Source organism: Triturus cristatus, chromosome 12, assembly GCF_964204655.1.
Source record: "Triturus cristatus chromosome 12, aTriCri1.1, whole genome shotgun sequence".
Taxonomy (NCBI): domain Eukaryota; kingdom Metazoa; phylum Chordata; class Amphibia; order Caudata; family Salamandridae; genus Triturus; species Triturus cristatus.
In genome coordinates, this window is record NC_140595.1 from 747,417,565 (window position 1) to 747,439,287 (window position 21,723).

The 21,723-nt window shown below is 41.6% G+C and overlaps 1 protein-coding gene across 1 annotated transcript in view; it reads left to right on the forward strand.

The window, feature by feature from the left end:
- Nucleotides 1–20,123, forward strand: part of LOC146782672 (extracellular calcium-sensing receptor-like) — an 81,641-nt gene extending 61,518 nt beyond the window's left edge. The window contains exons 4-6 of the mRNA XM_085637172.1: nucleotides 6,745–6,972; nucleotides 12,911–13,034; nucleotides 19,195–20,123. Of these exons, the coding sequence (XP_085493298.1) occupies nucleotides 6,745–6,972; nucleotides 12,911–13,034; nucleotides 19,195–20,123 (1,281 nt within the window). The remainder of the gene's footprint in view (nucleotides 1–6,744; nucleotides 6,973–12,910; nucleotides 13,035–19,194) is intronic.
- The last annotated feature ends 1,600 nt before the right edge of the window (nucleotides 20,124–21,723 follow it).

The window sequence follows — 21,723 nt, forward strand, 5'->3', positions numbered from 1 at the left end:
GATCTATGTAAATCTACAGAACAGAGGCAATGGGAGCTAGGGAATAAGATGGAGGAACTCAAGAAGTTGGGAGCTAAGGTCCAATTAAAATTTCCTGCAATGTTGCGTACTATGTGGGACGACCAAATGTATAATTATCGTGCAGTAGAAGATGTCGAGGCATTAGTCAATACAATAAAAAAGAAGAGAGATATTGCTAAGTGACCTCGCATAATATAGTAATGTGACGGTTAGCTCTCCTATCTCTCCTATATTCTGAATCTGTGCATTTCCCCAGATGGTGCGTCCAATAGGCATTCTGGTGTATAAAAAGATAGGGACGGTTCCCCGGGGTTGGACAAGGGGGAAGGTGCGGGATGGTGGTGGGGGAGATTGGGCACAGGTGGGAGCAGTGAGTTAAAAAAACAAAAAAGTCCTCAGAACCACGAGAAAGTCTGCATAAGTTAGGAATGAAGGAGGGTGAATTAGAGAGGAAGCAATATGGTTAAAGTCCTTAATATCGATATACTCACATGGAATGTGAATACTCTCTGGTCAAAGCCTAGACAGAGGGTAGTGTTGAAGTATATGGAAGATAGTCAGGCGCAAATTATGATCTTACAGGAAACACACTTGTTAGCAAGTGAAAATAGGGATCTGTTTGGCAGGTGTGGTTGGGTCCAGAACTTCATAGTTTCTGACCAAGCGCAATGTTGTAAGGGTGTTGCAGTTTTAATAAGAAAAGGCAGTGGGATCGAGCTTAGGTCCTCAAGTACAGATAGCTCCAGTAGGTGGGTCTTAGCCCGTCTGAAGCGGGCAAATAGTGGGATTGTATGCAACGGTTTTTATGGACCTAATGAGGATGACCTGCAGCACATTATTGAATTGGAACTAAGATTGATAGTTAATTCTGCTCCTGTGATTGTGGGTGGGGATTTCAATGTATTGTTGGATCCTGTGATAGATCGATCTACAGAAAGGGATAGTGCTCCAGCTCCCAGAATGAGGTCTGCCTTGAACAGTTTGATGCAGGACCTAGGACTGGTAGATATTTGGAGACATTTGAGAGGGAAGATGAGAGGGTATACATTTCATAGTAAAAAAATCATCACTTCTCAAGATTAGATTATTTCTTGGTGCATAAGTGTCTTACCTCTAGTATTAAAGGGATTGAGCACCTTCCAGCCCATATATCGGACCATTCTGCAGTTACTATGACGCTGCACGCCCCAGGCCTGCAGCCCTTTAAGAGGTGGACAATAAAGCGTGCCCTTCTCTTAGATGAGGGGGTAGGGTTTGCCTTGAAAGAGGCTAGTTTAGAATACTTCATATATAACAAAGGCACTGCCCCCCCAGAATAGTATGGGATGCCTTTAAGGCTTGTATACGGGGGGTCTTAAAAAATCTTGGGTGCACCAAAAGTAGAGAAGAACGGGCAGAATTAGCAAAGATCGAAAGAGAAGTTGGAAATCTTGAAGAAGCCCTGCACTCTATAGATGCGGGAGAAGAAAGGGAGGGGTTGGTAAGAATGTTAGAAAAGGCCCAATAAAATATAAGATCAAGTTGGAGCTAGAGTGTAAGGCAAGGTGGCAGACCGCAAATGTTAGGGAATTTGAGTATAGAGAGAAAGCAGGGGCTCTGCTGGCATGGAAGTCCAGGCTAGAAAGAACTAGAAATGAGATAAAGGAGTTGAGGGGGCCGTCAGGGGAGGCGCTTGATAAGTGGAAAGACATGCAGAACCATATAGTGGCACTTTTTGCGCAGCTCCGTAAGGAAGATGTGAACCCTGAGCCCCAAAAGCTTAAAAGTTGGCTTAGGTCACTTGGTCTTCCTATGTTGAATAGCGAAGGGGAGCAGAAGATGAAAGCTGATATCACCCAGGAGGAAATTTGGGGGGCAATAAAAAGAGCTAAGAATGAGAAGGCTGCTGGACTAGATATCATCCCCTCAGAAGTATATACAATTCTAATAGAGGAGGTCCTCCCTGTCTGGGAAAATGTGTTTATTATGTTATATAGGAGAGAGGCCTCCATAGTTTTGATCTTAAAACCAGCAAAGGACCCAGGGAAAGCTGAGTCATATCGACCTATATCCCTGTTAAATACGGACTATAAAATCTTTGTTATCATTTTAGCCGGCAGGCTGTCTAAATTAGCCCCTCAGCTTATCCACGCGGATCAAAAGGGATTTATCCCTGGGAGGCAGATTCACGAATTGACTCAGCAGCTAATAGATAGTATTGATCTAGCAACATCAAGGGCGGTCCCCTTGGCGGTAATTACGTTGGATGCCGCTAAGGCTTTTGATCGTGCCTGTTGGAATTATCTTTGGGAAGTATTGGAGGCCATGGGGTTCGGGACACGTTTTGTAACAACATTAAAAGCCCTATATCATCGTACAACAGCTAGGATCCCCCTTAACGGCACCCTTACTAGTAGCTTCCCAGATTTCCAGAGGGACACGACAGGGGTGCCCTATCTCACCATTATTGTTGGATAGTTATATTGAACCATTTGCACAGATGCTTCATCAGGATGAACGGGTGATTACGTTCGCATATAATAAGAAAATCGCGTTATATGCGGATGATCTCATCATCTATACAGCAGACCCCGCTTCAACGATCCCCAGGGTGGAACTATTAGCTAGAGAGTTCGTGGCTTTCTCAGGGTATCTGGTAAACAATGAAAAAAACTGGACTTTATGTTGGAACGTCCCAGACTGGAATGGAAGGGTACAGAGAGAGATCAGGTATCTTGGAATAGACATTATTAATTTATTGGAGGAAATCCCTCAGCATAATTTAGAAAGGGTAGTGAAGGAAATCGAAAAAAACACTTATCAGATGGAAAAATCTACCACTTTCATTATATGGAAGAGTAAATGTAATTAAAATGGTGGTATTACCCAAGCTGACATACCTTTTTAATTGTATCCCTCTTACGTTTCCCAAAGGCATGATAGATAAACTACAGGGGAAATTGGGTAGTTTTGTCTGGGCATCTAGAGGAGGAAGGTTGTCTTGGAAAAAATTAAGACGAAAACTGGGAAAAGGCGGGCTGGCACTTCCAGATTTAAGATTATATTCCATGGCCTTCCAGTTTAAAAACTGCAGAATACTATCAGGCAAGCCAGGCCCCTTGGACTGGGGTGGGCTATTGGAGGAAATGGTTAAGGAGCGGGGCTGAAAGGGGTTTCTCGATAAGGTTGGGGCAAGGAAAAAAAAAAAAGTCAGACTGAAGATACTTAAGGCAGCACTTACCTTGTGGGTAAGCATAAGAAAAATACTCGGAATGGGCTACTTCTCAGATTGGGCACCAATATGGGACTCACTAGGCACGCCAGAATGTCTACAAGATCAGCTAAGCATCCCGTTAAGGAGAGCGGAAATTGACCAGTGGGGGCATCTCCTGGTGATGAAGGAGGTGGTGCCATGGGAAATATTGATGGTAAAACAGGCAGTTCCCTCTCAAGGTTTTAAATACCTACGGGCGTTATCATGGGCTAAAGTAAATAGGAGGGAGGTTGGCGGAGTCTGGGATTTTGAAAAGAACCTACAGAAAGAGGCCCCTAGGAGCAAGGAAGTCAGCAACTGGTATTGGACGTTGGTGTCTGTGGTAGATAAGAAGTTAAAAGCACCATACAAGATCTGGGATGGTATAATTCAGATGACGGAGCCGCAGAAAATGTGGCAACTTTCACTCAAACTACTCTATAAGGTGATTAAACCGGCAAACCTGAAGCGAAACCACTTCTTTACAACTAATCGGCTCTATTTGACCCCTCAGAAACTGGCAATATTTGTAATCACTGTAGCCCCAAGGTGCCATAGATGTGGTATGTTAAGTGCAGATGAGAGGCATATGTTTTTCGAATGCCCCAAACTACAGGAGTATTGGCATACGGTCAGAAAAGTAATTAATGAAATTCTGCAGACCATTATTAGAATTAGCCTTAAGGTCAGCCGACCTTTTTTCTATCGGCAAATAGGAGGGCTCTACTTTTCTATCTGATTCTCCTCGCTAGAAGAGAGATTTGCAAGAGATGGATAGAGGACATAAAAAAAAGCAGGGTAGGAATGCCCAGAGCCCCCTGGGACCTCTACAGAGCCAAAAAGCATTTTTTATTTAATTTTCACCCAATAACGTGGCAGGTACGCAAGTCCGGTGAAAATTTGAAAAAATAAAATAAGCTGGCGCTATCACGCTTGTTTACACTATAGCCCCTGAGACCTTAGGGCATGCAGGCTTTTTTGAAAAATGGAGGGGGCGCACGGGGCCCTCCTTCTAGGACTTAATATTGCCCTGGGTACCACCAACCATCCAGGGTTTATTATTGTATTACTGGGGGGCCAGTAGGTGTGTTTGCAGAGTGCTGGACAAAAGGGGTGGGGCCTCTGAAATATCCCACCAATCCAGCAGTGTGGGTCATACTGGTGGTAAAAGGAGTGGTTCTTGGCCCCCAGGACCCTCAGCATCCAAGAGGACTTCATCCCCCAACCAGTAGTGCACCGGAAGGCACATGTTCAGAGTGGTGGAAAAAGGGCTGGGGCCTCTGATGAGCTGCGCAAAGATTCATGGTGCAACAAAACAGAAACACTCACACACTCACACATCTACTCAGAAACTCAGTCACCCTTTTGTGTATCATTAGATCATGGTAGGTACCCATATCAAAAGAATAACATATTTCTCTTATTTAGGCATCCTATTCATTGGGAATGGCACTTGGGGCGCACACATTGATTTATGTAAGCTAGAGTTTAGACGAGCAAGCGAGGGTATTCTTAGATTTGGCACAAAAATAGGCAATAAGCCTGTGAGGGAAATCCTTAAACTATATAGGAGTAAGTGTATTACAGGCACATGCTATGGAGCTGCACATTGGGGGAGAGCAAATACCACTTTGCTGCAAATTCAGGAAAATACATTTCTAAAAAAGGTCCTAGCTGCTAAGTCAACTGCCACACATATAGTTCACAAGGAGCTATGTGTACCTTACATTAGCGACTTAATTAGCATGGCAGCTCTCACGTTCTGGCATGGGATTTGGTCTAAAGATGAGACGAAGTTCACTAAGGAAATAATTAAGGATTGCATAGCCCTTGATTATAGCAAAAAAAATACCCTGGTTACAGTATATGTTTAACCTTTTAAAAGAATGTAAGGTGAATATTGATTATAACGATTTAGAGTCCATCCAAGATTACAGCAAAAGGGACTTAAAGATGAGGTAGCTACCTCAAGGGAACTGGTAAGAGGCGCAGGAATAGAATAGAATTAAGGCCGTGTGTCAGATTGTATTGTGAAGGCCCACTCCTGATAGGTACCCAACCGTACCTCATCTCGATTTTATTTAACAAGACTGAGGCTGGCCACTCTACATTACCAGATCACTTACCCTAGAATGGGAAAGTGGAGCCATAATCTCCCAAATCGCCCCTGTGTTGAAAGTCCCCACAGACTGCATTGCATTTTATACTCTTTTGTAGTTTTTATCGGGATATTAGGAAATCTGTTATTAGACCTCTATTTTTAGATAATAGATTGCATTTTTATAAACCCGCTTTTAATTATATCTGTAGCTTGGAAAACGATAAAGTCTGCAATGCAGTTATAACTTTTATCCAAATGTCAATAAGGAGAAGAAAGGATGCTTCCCATCTGGAAGCCTCGGTGTATGGAAGCATGTACTATCTGCTCAGGCACCAACACTTATTGTCAAAAATGACCTACTGCACTGTACATATGCACTTTATTCCCCCTAGAGAAGGGTTCACAGAATTGTTTATTGAGAGGAAATATTATCAAATATTGCACTTTGCATTCTGATTGTGAGTTTAAGTTTATATGATCATTGTTTTTGTATGGTAGAGAAGTGTATTAGTAGGTATTGAATTGTCTTTAATAAGTGTACATTATTATTGTTTATATAGCTTGTGATTAATAATGGTGTGGATACATGTATAGATAGCAAACGACGGGGTGTTAATAGGTATTGTATTGTTTTTATTTATTGAAAATGGTTTGACAGAGAATAAACTATAACTGGGCTTGGTGAGTCTAGAAAGCATTAAATCATTTGATAAGAAGGATTATATACTAGCTTAAAGAATAATTTAAATCCAAGCAATAATGTGTATAATCAATAAACACTAACACTGTTGGGATTTCAGAAGTGTCAATCGGATGATAAGAGAAGACACATTTGTTTCCAAATTCAGCACAGTCTCTTGTCCTGCGAGGGCATGTTCCTGTTGCAAATATAGATTACAATTTATGTAAACCATATTATGAATGTATCATAGACTGCTTTTAGCAAGTCTGATCTAATGCAGATAAAATGGGGGAATTTGAACAACATGAAAGTTGAAGAAGATGAGACAAATCAGTCTTTTGAAAGGGAAGAGGTTGGTAAATAAAACACTCTGGGTTTGGTCTTGGCAGGGATTCCTGTTAATGATGACTTAGGGGCAGATTTATGAGCCCCTTGCGCCACTTTTGCGTCACTTTTAACATGGGAAAAGTGAAGCAAAAGTGGCGCAAGGGGCTCATAAATCTGCCCCTTAGTTGTTACGTGACTCCCCAGAAGTGATTTGTCTAAAAAAGGGGGATGCCAGTAAAATCCATCTATCAAGTGACACTGCCAGTCATTACAATTTCCAGTCAGCAGATCTCTACATAGAACTGAAGTAGACTGCCATGTGCATATTTTATATTGAAAATTTTCAAATAAATATATACCATATCTTAATGTATGTTCCAGCTGCTTCATTACATGAAGAGTGTGCACTTCAAAAACAAGATGGGGGAGGAGATATATTTTGACAGACATGGCAGCCCACCCGCTGCATATGACATTATCAACTGGCAGCGCGAGTCAGGCCATGTGATCCGCTACATGAAGGTGGGGACTTTCGATGCAAGGGCACCCAGGGGACAGGAGCTGGATGTTAATGAAAGTGCTTTCATGTGGAACAAGCAAGGGAGAGAGGTACATGTTGTTTATTAATATGGAGAATGTCTCATAATTCTATAATTTGGAACTCTAATGAAAAATGAACCTATTTATTTGTTAATACAATGATTTTTTTAACTACATTAAGGTTTTGACCTCTTTAACAGAAGAGTTTGAAGCATAATTTCAAGGTTTCTGTGATATGTTTTCAATGGGAAGAAACAATGATGGGTGGATTGCTTGAATGGATCTCAGCCACTGGTGATTAATTCTAGCATTCTACCCATCACTCTTTGATTTTCCTCAGTGCAGCACCCTTAGTGGAGAAGTGTGGCTCAATGGTTAGAGTGGCAGACCTCAATGCAGAGCACCGGTCCGGGACCAGGGTTCGATTCCCACTGTGGCAGAATCTTGGGCTATAAATTCCTCAGACTGGATATTCTCGCCTCAGTGCCTATTCTGATCATGGGTCCCACGCTGCAACTCTGGGCAATAGCTTGCTTAATCTCCACAATGGCCCCCAACAGCGCTGGGATGCCTGGCTTCACCATGGGGGTGCCCAGGAGTGGACACTCCACACAGAAAGCCAGGAAGGGTTCCTTCAGCGGTAGGAGTACAGCGCTAAGATACCCGTAGTGGTGATCAGTGCTATATAAATACCTATACATTTGTCATTGGCGCTGGAACAATTTTCGGAGTGGGGACCCTTGCTATGGACATTACCTGATGTATGCCCCTTGTTTATACTTTCCATACTGGAGATAATTATTCTGAGATGTCTGTTTTTTAGTTTGCAAAGATTGTAACATTAACTGTCTTTATTTATACATGTGTTAGAACAGCCTTTGGGATACTGTGGTCTTTTTTCACCTCTGCCCCAGCAGGATGTGTCAGCAGTTAAAATGATAAAACACCCAAAACAAGCAGTCAGAGAAAGGAAACACATCTCTTCATGTTATGAGCATTAGCAGTACTTTGGCACACAATATTGCCAGACAGGGTGTAGTAGAGTGCTCAGTAAATGCCTCTAGAGTAATAAATAAAGGCATTTGTATTGTTAATTACGGTCTGAACACAATCAAGGATAGAGGGGGTGCTGCACCATCCCCATTTACAATGCTTCTGCCCTTAATGTGATGTACCACTGCTTCCGCTTCCACTGCCCTTGGTCTGATGCACCTCTACTTCCGCTGCCATGTCCCTTAGTGTGATGACATGCACAGTGCTCAATGTTTCTTAATGGAATTTTAATTTCCTTGTAAGCGCATTAGTGCACTTGGAATTGTCTGGCTCCAGTCCGTGTTGTGGCCATCTTAGGTCGGTTTCCACCACTTTTAATATGTTTATGGTTTTCGTTTACACTGTTCTTTTAACATTTGTATTTCAGTTTACCATTATTTTTACCAGTACTTCTATCTGGGGGAAAGTCTGCCACACGGGAGTGGTGCTGCTGGCCTCCAGGTAGTGATTATTTGCCGCCCCTCCCACAGTTCTCGGTGTCCACCGCTCCTTAGCCACGCGCTCTTTGAAGGCCAGCTATTTGGACTTGTCAGCTGTGTGGCTATGAGGCGGATGCATTCAGAGGGGACACCTCTGGTGCACCGATGGCAGCCTAAGAAAAACCCATCTGCACCCATCCAAGCCTGGACTGCACCAGGGGACAGGACCACTGTTTGTTTGGAGTCAAGCGTCAAGCATCAAGCGCTCTAATTCGAGGGAACTACTGAAACCCGACTGTAAAACTTTGAGAGACTGCTGTCTCTCTCTGCATGTTTCCCAAGAAACAGTGGGCTGTAGTAAGTGTGGGTTTACATTTTTGGCACCGATGATAGTGGCACTAAGGGGAAGTAAGATTCTGCCATCCTCTTTTGTGGCACACTGTTAGCTCCCTCAACTGATGCTCTCTAGCTAAGCATAAAGTTGAGGTATTTGACTTACTGGTTTACCGTCAGCCAGACACCTTATTTCTTTCTGAGACATGGCTAACAGAAAGCTCAGCACCTGATATTCTTTCTGCTATCCCTTACAGTTTTGCGATAGTCAGGCTAGATTGACAGACACAAAGGGGAAGTGGGATTGTTACTGATTTCAAACAGATCATCCCTTGTACTTTTTCAGAGATAACTCTTGTAGGCTGTGAGGTAGCTTTTTTTATCTTTTGCTCTATCGAACAACCTCACACAAGCAGGGCTTTTGATCTATCACTCACCACCCTCTGCTTCAAACTTTACAGCCACCCTACCAGACATTTTGCCTTCATTACTCGTGAGTAGCCGAGCGCGTTACAAGTGGAATATAACATAACAGAACATAACATTATCTCTACTTTGCAGCAACTTTATAGTTATAGGTGATCTCAATCTTCACCGTGAGAACGTACCCTTTTGACCAGCTGCTGCACTAGTTGCAAATGTGGATGCCCTTAAGTTTACCCAGTTGGTACGTGCCCCTGCGCACAGTTTGGGCCACACGCTGGATCCTATTTTTTTCAATTCAATGAGATTGGTAGAAAACCACCCATCCCTCTGATATGGTCTGGCCATTGTGTCATACCTTTTCCTGGGCTCTTTGACAACCTCAATGCAAACTTTAATTGCAGTTAAACTGATTAAGTCATGGATATAGGCTAAGGTCACCCCTGCCGCCTTTACAGAGACACTGGTAGCAAATCACCCAATCTTAAGTGATTGAGTAGATACGGCAAATACACAACTGGAGAATTGGATAACAGGATCACTTGATCAAATTCCACCTATGACGGTCCATTTGGCCAGTCGCTTTAAACCCTCAGCAGAATGGTTTCGTGAGGAGCTACTTATCTAAAAAAATGGCCTGAAGGAATATCACATGCAGATCAGGGCCACGTGCTGGTACTTCTATGCTGAAAAAATTAGCAAGATCAAAACTCCTCTCGGGACCTATTTTCCTTTGTGAAATCGCCATCCTCTTTGGATCAATTTTTCTCTAACAAAGTTTCCGCTATTTATGCGACTTTCCCAGAGGTAGTCAGAGATGCTTCGTGTCTGGAAGTCTGGTTTAAACCATCTGCTCCTAAGGTAGGACTCTCCAGCTTCAATAACTAGAGTACTACTTTAAAAAAAGCCTTTATTAGAACCCACAAAACCGGAGAGTTTTAGCCCATTTCCTGCTCCCTTTCTTTTCCAAAGTGGCCAAGAAGCCTATAAATAAATACCCGGTGAGTTTCATCGAGGCTGGGGAACGGCTTCATGAGACCCAGTAGAGCTTTCGCCCACAGTTCAGTATAGAATCTGCACTGCTGTTAGCCTCTGAATCCCTTAGGCAGATTGCTGATGGGGGTAACACTGCTGCACTAATAATGTTGGACCTAAGTGCAACTTTCAACACCGGTCCAATGGCCTTCTGCTCGAACGACTGTGGAGCTATGGTATCGGTGACATGGCTCTGTGGTGGTTCACCTCTTTCTTACAGAAACATACCTTTCAGGTGGCTCAAAAGCCGTTTTCATCTGATGTCTTTTCACTGTGACAGAGGGTGCCACAGGGCTCTGCATTGAGCCCGCCCTATTCAATCTCTAAATGCTCGCATAGCTGATGTCTTTGAGCTTTATGACATTAACATTGTGCTGTACGCCGATGATACACAGCTTATTATCATGCTGTCTCAGGATAAAACAGACACTGCGGCTCCATTCAGACCCTATCTCTCTGAACTGGCTGAGTGGGTAGACCATAGCTGCCTCAAATTAAATGCAGGAAAAATTGAGGTTCTTATCTTAGGGAAGCAACCATTAATTTGGTCCACTGCTTGGTGGCCAGATCTATTTGGACCACTACCTGATCCCCAGCCGAAAGTTGAGAATCTCACCATTTGGTTTGATACAAGTCAGATCTCCAGCCTAGTGCAAAATGTTTTGGAATTCTAAAATCCTTGAATACAGTCCTGGGTTTTCTTCCAGAATGTGCCAGAAAGTCAGTAGTCCAGGCACGGGTAATGTCCAGACTGGACTATTGCAATGTGCTGTATCTCGGAGTCTCACAATCTAGAATGAGGAGACTCCACAGGGTGCATAATGTAATAACTCATTTGCTGCTTAACCTCCGTAGGTGCTGGCCTACTGGGCCAGCTCTCGCCAAATTACACTGACCGCCTCTGAGTAAGAGAGTGTTTTTTGAAGCCATGTGCTTCTGTCACAGAACCTTGAATGGAAAAGGACCGCGGTATTTACACACTCTTGTCAAGCCCTATTGACCCAGCAGAAAGACTGCAGGGGATTTTTTAGTTGTGATTCTGTAGTTTCTTGTATATGTATTTATGCTTCTCCCATGTTGCTTTGCCCTTAGCTGCTCAGGCAGTGTGAATGTGCTGCGTGGCATATTGGAGTGGTGATGATGAATGGAATGCTTGGGTGCCTGTGAGGTGAAGTGTGACAGTTGGAGCATAGGCTGAGCAGCAGGCAGACTGCTCCTGGTTTGGCTGCTGTACTTGGACACCATTCTCAAACTAAGACTGAATATATAAGTTAAAGCTGCACTTTGGCTACCTGATCTTCATTACCACATCTTAATGCCTATTTTGAGCTTGAATCTACAGAAACTATGTTTGTAAAGAAAGCATTCAAGAACCTACTCAGAAGAAACTATTTAAGGAAAATTCAGGAGACTGAAACAAACATCAGAATGCCTGGCAGCCCCACCAATGTCCTTTTCTTCGGACGGCCCTGGCCAAGGCATTCTTCTGCTATGTACATTCTTGAGTTGCCTCTGGCACATAGACAGGAAAGTTCTGAACTAATATTTTGAAAGAAACTTGAAACTTGGCTATTTAGACAATCTTAAAGGTCATTTGTGAGCGTGGTGCATAGGTTCTGTATCTGAGAGTGACATTTTAGCATGGGGACACTTTGACTTGAAGCAGCCACACTATACACTCTATAAATCACTCATTATTATTATTGTTAAAATAGAACTCAAGCTACACACTGTGATATACGCACTGAATAGGCTGAAGCTAGTCTGGAGTTACTTGCTTTCCTTTTCATAGAGGATCCGGCATGGCAGTTTGTACTGGACTACACCTATTGGGGCAGGACCTTGTTTCATTTTCCTGTTGGTGGTTCCTGTATGAGGTGGCATGGTGGGCACAAAAATAATGGATTTTATTAATTTAAGCAATCCAATCATCCCTTTTTTGTTTTCCATAGTTTTTTCGACTGAAAAAATATTTGTGGAAGAATCCAAGAGCACATATTTTCACTTTTCTTGGTTTTAAGTGAATTTTTTACACATTTCAATTGTATGAGTTCTGGAGTCCTACTCGACACAATATTGATCCCACAATGACTAGTGTGTGTTGTTGTCTGATACCTCTGTGAGTAATGCGGTTACTCAATGCATCTGCCAGAGCTTCCGGGTCTCAGTAAGTCATATGCCCAGCACAAACATTTCCCACTCCATTGAGTGTAATGTAGTGAGGATTTAGGTCCAGTTTCCTTCCCTCAGATGTAGAGATGACTCTGTATTAGCCTAAGATAGTATTTATGGCTATAATAATGGATACAGCAAGGGACATCCAGTAAACTTTGTGTATCAACACACAGAGGGGAGATGAGTCTTCGATGAAGTATTCTAGTGCTTTTATGTGTCTTGTATGTGGCTACATTTATTTTAGGCTCCTTTTAATGTCACCTCTATTGAAGGCCTGCTTGGCCATCATATTACATGCTTTCCACTCCCTACATTCTCACAACGTTTTGGTCCTACTGTAGGTGCGTTTGGTTATAGACCCAGAGGTCAATGGATAATTATTGAGTATCATTTCCAGTTCCTTACCTAGCCCCTAATTTAACAGTGTGAAGATAAACTCAATGGATCTTCTTCAACAGTTATGATGCTGAGCTGTATGGAAATCATATTACAATAAGCCCATATGCATAGATATTACCAATACCCAGCTATCATCACTCAGAATCCACCCTTCTCCGTCTTTTTCTCAGACTCCCCGATCTATATGTAGTGAGAGCTGTATGCCTGGATATCACAAGGCAGTACTGAGAGGACAGCCAGCCTGCTGCTATGACTGCATCCCATGCTTTGAAGGAGAGATGTCTAAAGAGAGAGGTATGAATGGGTATTTGATTTTTTAATTCTCTCTTTTTTGTGAAAACCACTGTATTGTTGTACACATGTATCTATCTTCATTTATGGTCCATATTTTATTGCAAATAGAATTCAACAGAGTCTAGAGGGAGATAAAGTCCTAGATACCCTATTAGGAAGGAGGCTCTTTTGACATATGAAGTACCCTTTAACATTAAACAAGAAAAAAGTATATAATTAAACAGTTTACATCCAATTGTGCTAACGTTAACTGGTCATAGCTCCACAGTGGAGTGCCATTTTCTGTGTCTTTGGATGTAGGTTGGACTCCATACAATAGAAGAACCACTCATGCATCTGCATCCATGATCAGTAAAGAGACCAATATGATCTGCAATCCCTTTACCCTGACTCAAGTACAGACATAATGACAGATTTTATTAAACAGCACATATATTTTGCTATGATTATCTACAGCAATGAGATCATTTTAATTTGCATAATACGGGACACACCATCAATACCATTCTACCCTTCAAATTGACTTCTTTAGTGCAGGCTTTTCAATATCAAAAGCCATTGTGTGATTTTAAATTATATGCAATTCTAAGCTGCTGTCATTACTTAGCTAAACATATAGCAAACTCATATTTTGGAATATAATATTGATTGTGAAGAGCTGACTACATCAAATTGAGAAACCAATAGAAAAGGGGTTAGCAGGCTGCTGCTTGCTTCAGTGGGGAATAGAACATCAGAATAAACCAGTAGTTAAACCTAAGGGCAGCTTACAATGTCAAGCCTTCATCATTATTGAAATGAAGTTCCAATGCTTTGTCTTTCTACACGCATGTTTAATATTTTGAGTTTAATGGTCACTTCATATTCATACACATTATAATTACGAAGAAAAAGGGACAGCTAACCATTGGCTGTCTAATAAGGTACAACAATTTACATGATATAAAATTAAAAACAGGAGTTTCACAGTTACAAAATGAAAGGAAATTATAATTACTAAAAATGAATGGTAGTATACTCCAATCCAACTTATCTAAGGGACACTACAGAAGTACTCAATTTAATAGAACAATTTGAGGAACCAGAATCCATCACACTGCTTGTCACCCTAGATGTAGAGGCACTTTATACCAATATCCCGCAAGATGCTACCCTGACGGTTTTGGAAAGTGCCCTACGCCATCTTAACCCCTGGCCATTCTCTACACCAATCAGTTTCATCTGTGATTGTGCCTCACTTGCATTGAAAGAAAACTTCTTTGCATTCAAAAACAAGATCTATCACCAAGTGCAAGGCACTTGTATGGGCAGCACATTTGCGCTGAGCCTGGCATGTCTTTACATGGCCAGGTTCGAAGAAGAACATATCCTCACAGACACCAACCCGTTCACCGGCAACATCCTATTATGGCGCCAGTATATAGATGATATCATCATCTTTTGGAAAGGGGATGAGGATGCCTGTCGTTCTTTCTTCACATGGATTAACACGATCAACCCCTTCCTGAAATTTGTTGGATCATTGTCATCGGATTCCATCCCTTTCCTTGATCTTCTGATATCACTGGAAGAGGGTACTCTTAAAACAACCAACTACAAAAAACCTACAGATAGGAACAGCTTGCTCCTATTTCAAAGTCACCATCCAAAAGCACTCAGTGAGAACCTACCTATAGGCCAGTTCCTCCGTCTACGGAGAAATTGCAACACCTGAATAGAATTCGAAAAAGAAGCTGAAACCCTATCTGTCAATCTGATCAGAAGAAATTATCCATCCAACATCATAAGACAGGCCCGTAAGAGAGCAAGAAACAACCACAGAGGAGCTCTACTTGAAGTAAAAGAGAAGAAGGAAACTGACAAACTAACCTGTGTGACATCATTCACCTCCTACTCCAACAAAATTCAAAAAAGAAGCACTGGAGGATATTAGAAACAGGCAATGTATCACCAGGACCGATACCACTGTTCGCATTCAAAAGGACTGAGAATCTGAGGGACATTTTGGTACATACACGTCCAAAAAATAAAAAAAACAATCCGCAACCAACCCTTTGGACGCTACCCCCCGTGTTGGGCCACTACCCATGCGGTACATGCACAGTCTGTCCTCAGACGACGGCAACCAAAGAACTGGAACTTGGACTTTCGAGACCATGGCATCAAAATCGCCACACTAATTGCAACACCAAGAACTGCGTATACTTGATTACGTGTCCCTGTGGTTCATATTACATAGGTATGACAGCGCGACCAATAAAGATACGCATAGGAGAACATAAAAGTACGATCCGTTGCAAACGCTCAGCAACGAGACTACAGGCTCATTTTCTGGAGAAAAATCATCCCCCACACAGCTTAAAGTGGACCATTATAGAATCCAACCCTCAATGGTCCATAACTACTTTGTTTGAACGTGAACAACGATGGGTCTTCAGACTTAAAAGTGACAGTGGTGGTCTCAACGATAATATACCCTGGGTTGATCTTACTAGATGAACCACCCAGTGGGAGCATCACACAACATCTGTCCTAGTCACTGCATACATGACACAATATGGCTTCATGTTCCCTGAGACTACTATAACCATACAATACATACAACAGATAATGTTGCCCTCTCACATATCGGTTCCATTCCGCCATCTCCTTCTGTGTACTACACCACTACTGAGACCAGATCCTAACATCGCAGCCAGGAGACATTGGCCCACGTGTCTCCAGCTGACATCCTAGTCTATAGATCTCTGTGTCTCCCAAGTACATATATATGAGATGTATCCCTGACACTTTTTGGTCAGTTTACATTGTCCCACTTCCTTTCCGGTGTCTGGTTCAATTACATGCTTAGGGCTTTGATACTTCATGTTCCTCTCTTATTGCCATCCCGGTTACATTGGGATTCTCATTATTTGATCCCGTTCCAAAATGGCCGCCCCAAAAGAACGCCAGACGACTATATCGTCATTACGCTCTATCACGTGTCACGCGCACTCCTCTGCACCAATCCCGTAGGGTGTGTATATTATGGATACTGCTGCCCCGAGTTGCCGTCCAGCAGCCGAAGCTACCGGGTAGGTGATCCGGAGCACAGAAGAAGAGTACGAAGTAAGTACTTTTTCAACACTGGAATGACGATATCTGTCATATTGTACTATTATCGGCACCGGCACTGTTTTCTAACCGTCTCTATCTCGAGCGGCTTAAGTGTCATAGCCATGCCGTTTCTGTTCTTATTATTTTTTGCCATATTGTACCATTACCGGCACCGGTCCCGTTTGCTAGCCGTCTCTACACCGAGCGGCTTAAATATCGTAGCCCAGTCGTCTCCATCCCGAGCGGCTTAAATATCATAGCCATGCCGTTTTTATTTTGTCATATTGTACTATTACCGGCACCGGTCCCGTTTTCTGGCCGTCTCCTTCCCGAGCAGCTTAAATGTCATAGCCATGCCGTTTTTGTTCGCAGCTGCCTTCACTGGTTTTTGGCGAAGCTGACGAGGCCTGTCCTGGAACAAGGGAGGGTAGGCACAGTGATATTTTAATTTACGGTGTATTTTTCTGGTATGTCCATGCCTACACTGTACTCACCCTCGTAGTGCTCGTTGCTAGGAAGGAGCACAGCAGATCACTTATTTTCACAATTCATGATTAATGATATATGGACACCCCTCCCGTATGCACACTAGATACACCATAGACCCGCGGTGTTACTTTTTAGTGAGCATTCCCATCACCTAGTCTAGCCCTATACATAGGCCACTTATCTGAGTCCTACGCATGCCAGGGATATTCTTGCCCCCCTCCATCCACATGTATGCATATGTCCAGTTAGGTTCCCCACTGGGGCACTTGCCGACACACAAGCATGCAGAGATTAATTATCCACATTACTTGAGACTGTTATTAACGGCCTTGTATTGTGTTCTTGTTCCCTTCTCTCCCACCCCATCCCCCATGTGTTTTTTGTCTCCTTTATAGGCCGCAACTAGGGATACGCAAAGACGACGTGTCTCTTATCTATCTTTTTAACAATATCTCCTATATTTAGGACTCATGGGTTTATAGGGTGTCTCTTTCCCGACTCCCATTTGACATACTTCACTCTTTTGGTCCTGATGAAGCGCTCCCAGATCCATTAGGGACTATTTATGGCGCGAAACATGGCGACCCCTTGACACACTCACACTATCCACCACACGGGTGAGAGAAGAGGGATTCTATTTGTTTCATTTTCCCCTCTCACACAGGCAACTGAGATTGCTTCTCCATCCCCGTGATATATTTTAACCTAGACCCCTAGGACATCCTTAATAAATTGTAAGTGTCCTCGGGCTCTTTTTAGACCTCACTCACTACACCACTTCCACTTAGCCCCACACACCCCCATGCACAAATGCGGCAAACTCCTTGAAGATCTCCGACAAAGAGCCCCATCAAACGGGCCCATGAGGGACTGCAGCGCCACCCCCACGAGGAGCACCAGCCCAATGATGATGCTATACACCTGTTAGGGTGTGTGAGGGCACTTCTAGATCCACACAGGAGTACCTTCACTCTTTCTCGGCACACTCTAACCCACTTGAAGACACTGCCATTCTTCTAAAGCCTAACTGGCTGTCTGAGTCTCTCTTTCTCTATTCATAAGGAACTGTTACCATCTTACTGCTATGGTAGTATACTCCTACAGAGACACTGAAATATTGATTGAATAAAAAACACTTTTTTGTAAGATTAATCTTTTTTTTCTGTTACCAATCAGTGTAATAATAAAAGAAGTTCAGTTAAAACAGTGTTACTTCACTGAGGGTGTTGTGTTTATTGTAAACATTCATCTCAGTGTAGGTATCATATCCCTGCACTCAAAATGACATGAGAAATATGAAACATGATCTACCTTTCCCAATGACTTGTTCAATTAATAGAAAAATATGGCAGTATTTCTCCCCCATTTAGACTATTAGGGTGGATACAACTGTATTGTATTGTTATGGTGTCATTATTACTCATTTATCTAGGATGGTGGACTGCTTAGTATGAAAATAAAAATGAGGAAGAGGCATACATCATGTACAGGTGAAGTTCAAGACACCTATCCATACCTATGCACATCTGTTTTTTGCATCATCTGGACATCCATGAAAATGGTTTTGCAAAGATTTCCTGACTCTGCACCCCATGTGAGATCCATCCAGAAGTGGACAGAAATAATGGAGTTCATCCTTTTTGGGCCCCAACTCTAGGGTGCTGATTAAGTACTATGGTACAGTGATCATGGCACCAAAGTATAAGCAGACCTTAACTTTGCTTAGGGAATTCTGAATTGGAAAATGTATTGTTCTGATATGTTTTCCCATAGTATTTGTTTTCCCATAGTAGTGGGTTTGGAATAAGATCTCTCATCAAACCAAATTTGCATCATGGCGAATATGTTACCACAACCTACCTATGAAATCAAATATTACATAAGTTCAATGTGCAGATCACTGGTAAGACAAGCTCCTCTTATAAGGAATTTCCAGCTTTGTGATATTTAGGACACAGTCTTCCTATTAATTTTCCAAAATGTATATTAGCCTTACAAACACTGCGAATTATTAAGCAGCAATTGTAAACTATTCAGAAAAATATTTAAATCATACAAATAAATATCGAGAAATAAACATCATGAATTCTGTTTAGTTAAAATACAATTTGTTTTGATGCACTACAAGATAAAGGGTGGAAACCTTTAAAGAACAACCTGGCAATGTTTCAAAGACACAGCTGTCCATTAGTTTATGTACACAAAAGCACCGAAATAACATAATAGGCAATTTCCAAAATGCCCTTTTTGAACTGACATTTTGGTGTAATGTCAGGTAGCAAAATATTAGCAAAATGAAAGCAGCACCGTTTCAAATAGACTGAAATTCAGTTTACAAAATCAAGCTCTAGGTTAACAAGAATAGATTCAAATGTAGGAAACGTTTCAACTGGTAAAAGAATAGGTGGATATTTGAGAGAATAATGGCACAACCTAATCTACCTTTTCAGGTAGGGTGCTCCTAATACAATAGTTCATGTTTAACCTCCATATTCATATTTGATCTGTGAATTGTTCCAAGTGTAAAGTTTATTCTTAAAATAGATTATCATCAAGGTATTTATTTTTCTTACAGATTCAAGCAAATGTTGGCCCTGTCCAAGCGATCAGTGGCCCAATGAGAGGAGAACTGATTGTATCCAAAAGAGATTAGATTTTCTTTCCTACTCCAGTTCACTGGGACTTACTTTGACTATTATTGTGATAATTTGTATCCTTATAACAATGTTCTTTCTATACATTTTTATCAAATTTCATGATACCCCAATCGTGAAAGCCAACAATAGGAATCTTACTTACCTTCTTCTGGGATCTATTATGCTGAGCTTTACCTGCTCTTTACTTTTCATTGGAGAACCCCAGCCTATAACGTGTTTACTTCGACAAACAGCATTTGGTGTGGTCTTTGTATTTAGCATTTCATGTGTTTTAGCCAAAACAATCATGGTGGTCATCGTCTTCAAAGCCACAAAGCCCGGCAGCAGCATGAAGAGATGGCTGGGTCCTCATGCTTCTGTGATTACAGTTTGTTGTTGCACATTTCTTCAGGTCCTGATTAGTATCAGTTGGCTCCTGCTTTGCCCCCCTTTCCCAGAAAAGAACCTGAAATTGAAGACGGGGACCATCATAGTGAAGTGTAATGAATGTTCAGGTACTGCTTTCTGGTGCATGCTTGGATACATGGGCATGTTAGCTTGTGTCAGCTTTCTTGTAGCATTCCTAGCACGTAAATTACCCAATAGCTTCAACGAAGCCAAATGGATCACATTCAGCATGCTTGTGTTCCTCAGTGTGTGGTTAGCCTTCATTCCAAGCTATCTGAGCACCCAGGGTAAATTTGTGGTGGCTGTGGAGGTTTTTGCCATTATCTCTTCTAGCACTGGAATACTTGTTTGTATCTTTATTCCAAAATGCTACATTATATTGATGAGGCCCGACCTAAACACCAAACAGTATCTTCTAGGAAAGGGATCCTCCTACAGTAGGACGAGAAAAAATATGTAGATGACTGCGTCTCTTTCTCTCAGATATCTCTCAGACTTATTTAATTCCTGTTTAAATAGGAGTCCCAGAAGTTGCGATTAACAGTGATAAAAAAATGAAGTTCTAAATATTTACATTCCATTTTTTGTTTATTGCAAAACAAATAATCATTGTCTTCACATTTTTGCATACAAGAAATATGTATATTGAAATATTACACTAAAGAAATATGAAATCATATTTGCTTTATTATTAATTTGGGACACCAGTGAAATAGCTTAAATATGATTTCATTACATGGTTTATCTAACTTGGCGTTTAAATTTAAGATACCCCAATCGTCTTACAAGTTTACCAGGTTACCAACATCAACATTAATCCTGTAAAACATAATTGCATTTTCCTTCCTGTCTTTACATTTTTAATCATAGTTACATTATACCACTTTGACATCCGATTCTTGCAAGGGCATTGTGTAAAAATAAAATATCCCATTATGATCAAACCAGTATACCAGCTGGCATCAGAGTAAGAGGTGCTGCCCAAGGATCAAGTCCACACATTTAACACTTAAATGTTTTGAGATGATGGTACTTTTCAGTCTCTCTCTCCATCTAGGCATGTCATGATAGGTTTGGTGTTTATGTGTTAAGGTGGTTTGCCATGCCACTTGGGAGTGACTCAGGGAATCAAGTCATTGCATGATGATTCTTCTTTAATCTGCATTAATTGTTTGAAGTTAAGCATATTAGAAAAACTTAAATGCATTTAGTCAATAAATGAGATGTTAAGGGGATGACAAATTTGAGCAATGAAAACAGGGACGCATATGTGGTAGTGCTTAAGAGACAGACACATGCATCTAGCACCATAGCATGTGGCCAGATGCAACAGGCAGTCCTGAAGAAAGTCAGCATATATGTTAAACTGTCTGACAAAGGTAAAGAACTGTGAAGCCACTAAGGTGGATTCTTCATTCTTTAGCTTCACAGCATGAAAAGGGTCTGCTCTGACACACATTGCCACAAAGCCTCTTTATTTATCGTTCACAAATGTACATACTAGGACAGATAAAAAGAACAAAAAAATGGCCACACGAGAATCCATAAATAGCAGTTACATAGGGCATACATCATCCCACTGCTTTGTCTACATCACTTCTGCTGATATGTACAGAAAATGTGGCTCAGTGTGACGATTTGATCATTCAAAACCTTCCTTTCTGATCCTTTCTGAGATCACTTAACACTTGAACATTTTTAAAGAGCACAGTTAGCCTTAGGCAGCTACAGACACCTTATTCTTACAGGAAGGTGGTTTAAAATTGTTGGTGTCCCAATTCAGATTATAATATGGGAGGTGAAGACAAAATATGGCTACCGTCAATGGATGGCTGATATAGGACCTGATTACAAGCTGCTCGTAATATTCCGACCCATGCATAAACCCCTATTGATGCATGAGTGGGAATTACAAGATTAAAGGGATTTAATAAATCTGATAATTGTTGAATGAATTAAAAAACTCAACTTTCATTAAATTTCAGCAGGTCAGACCTGCTAACATTTAACAGTGGATAACATGTAGTATCTACTGTATCATGCAGATTTTTCCACTTTAA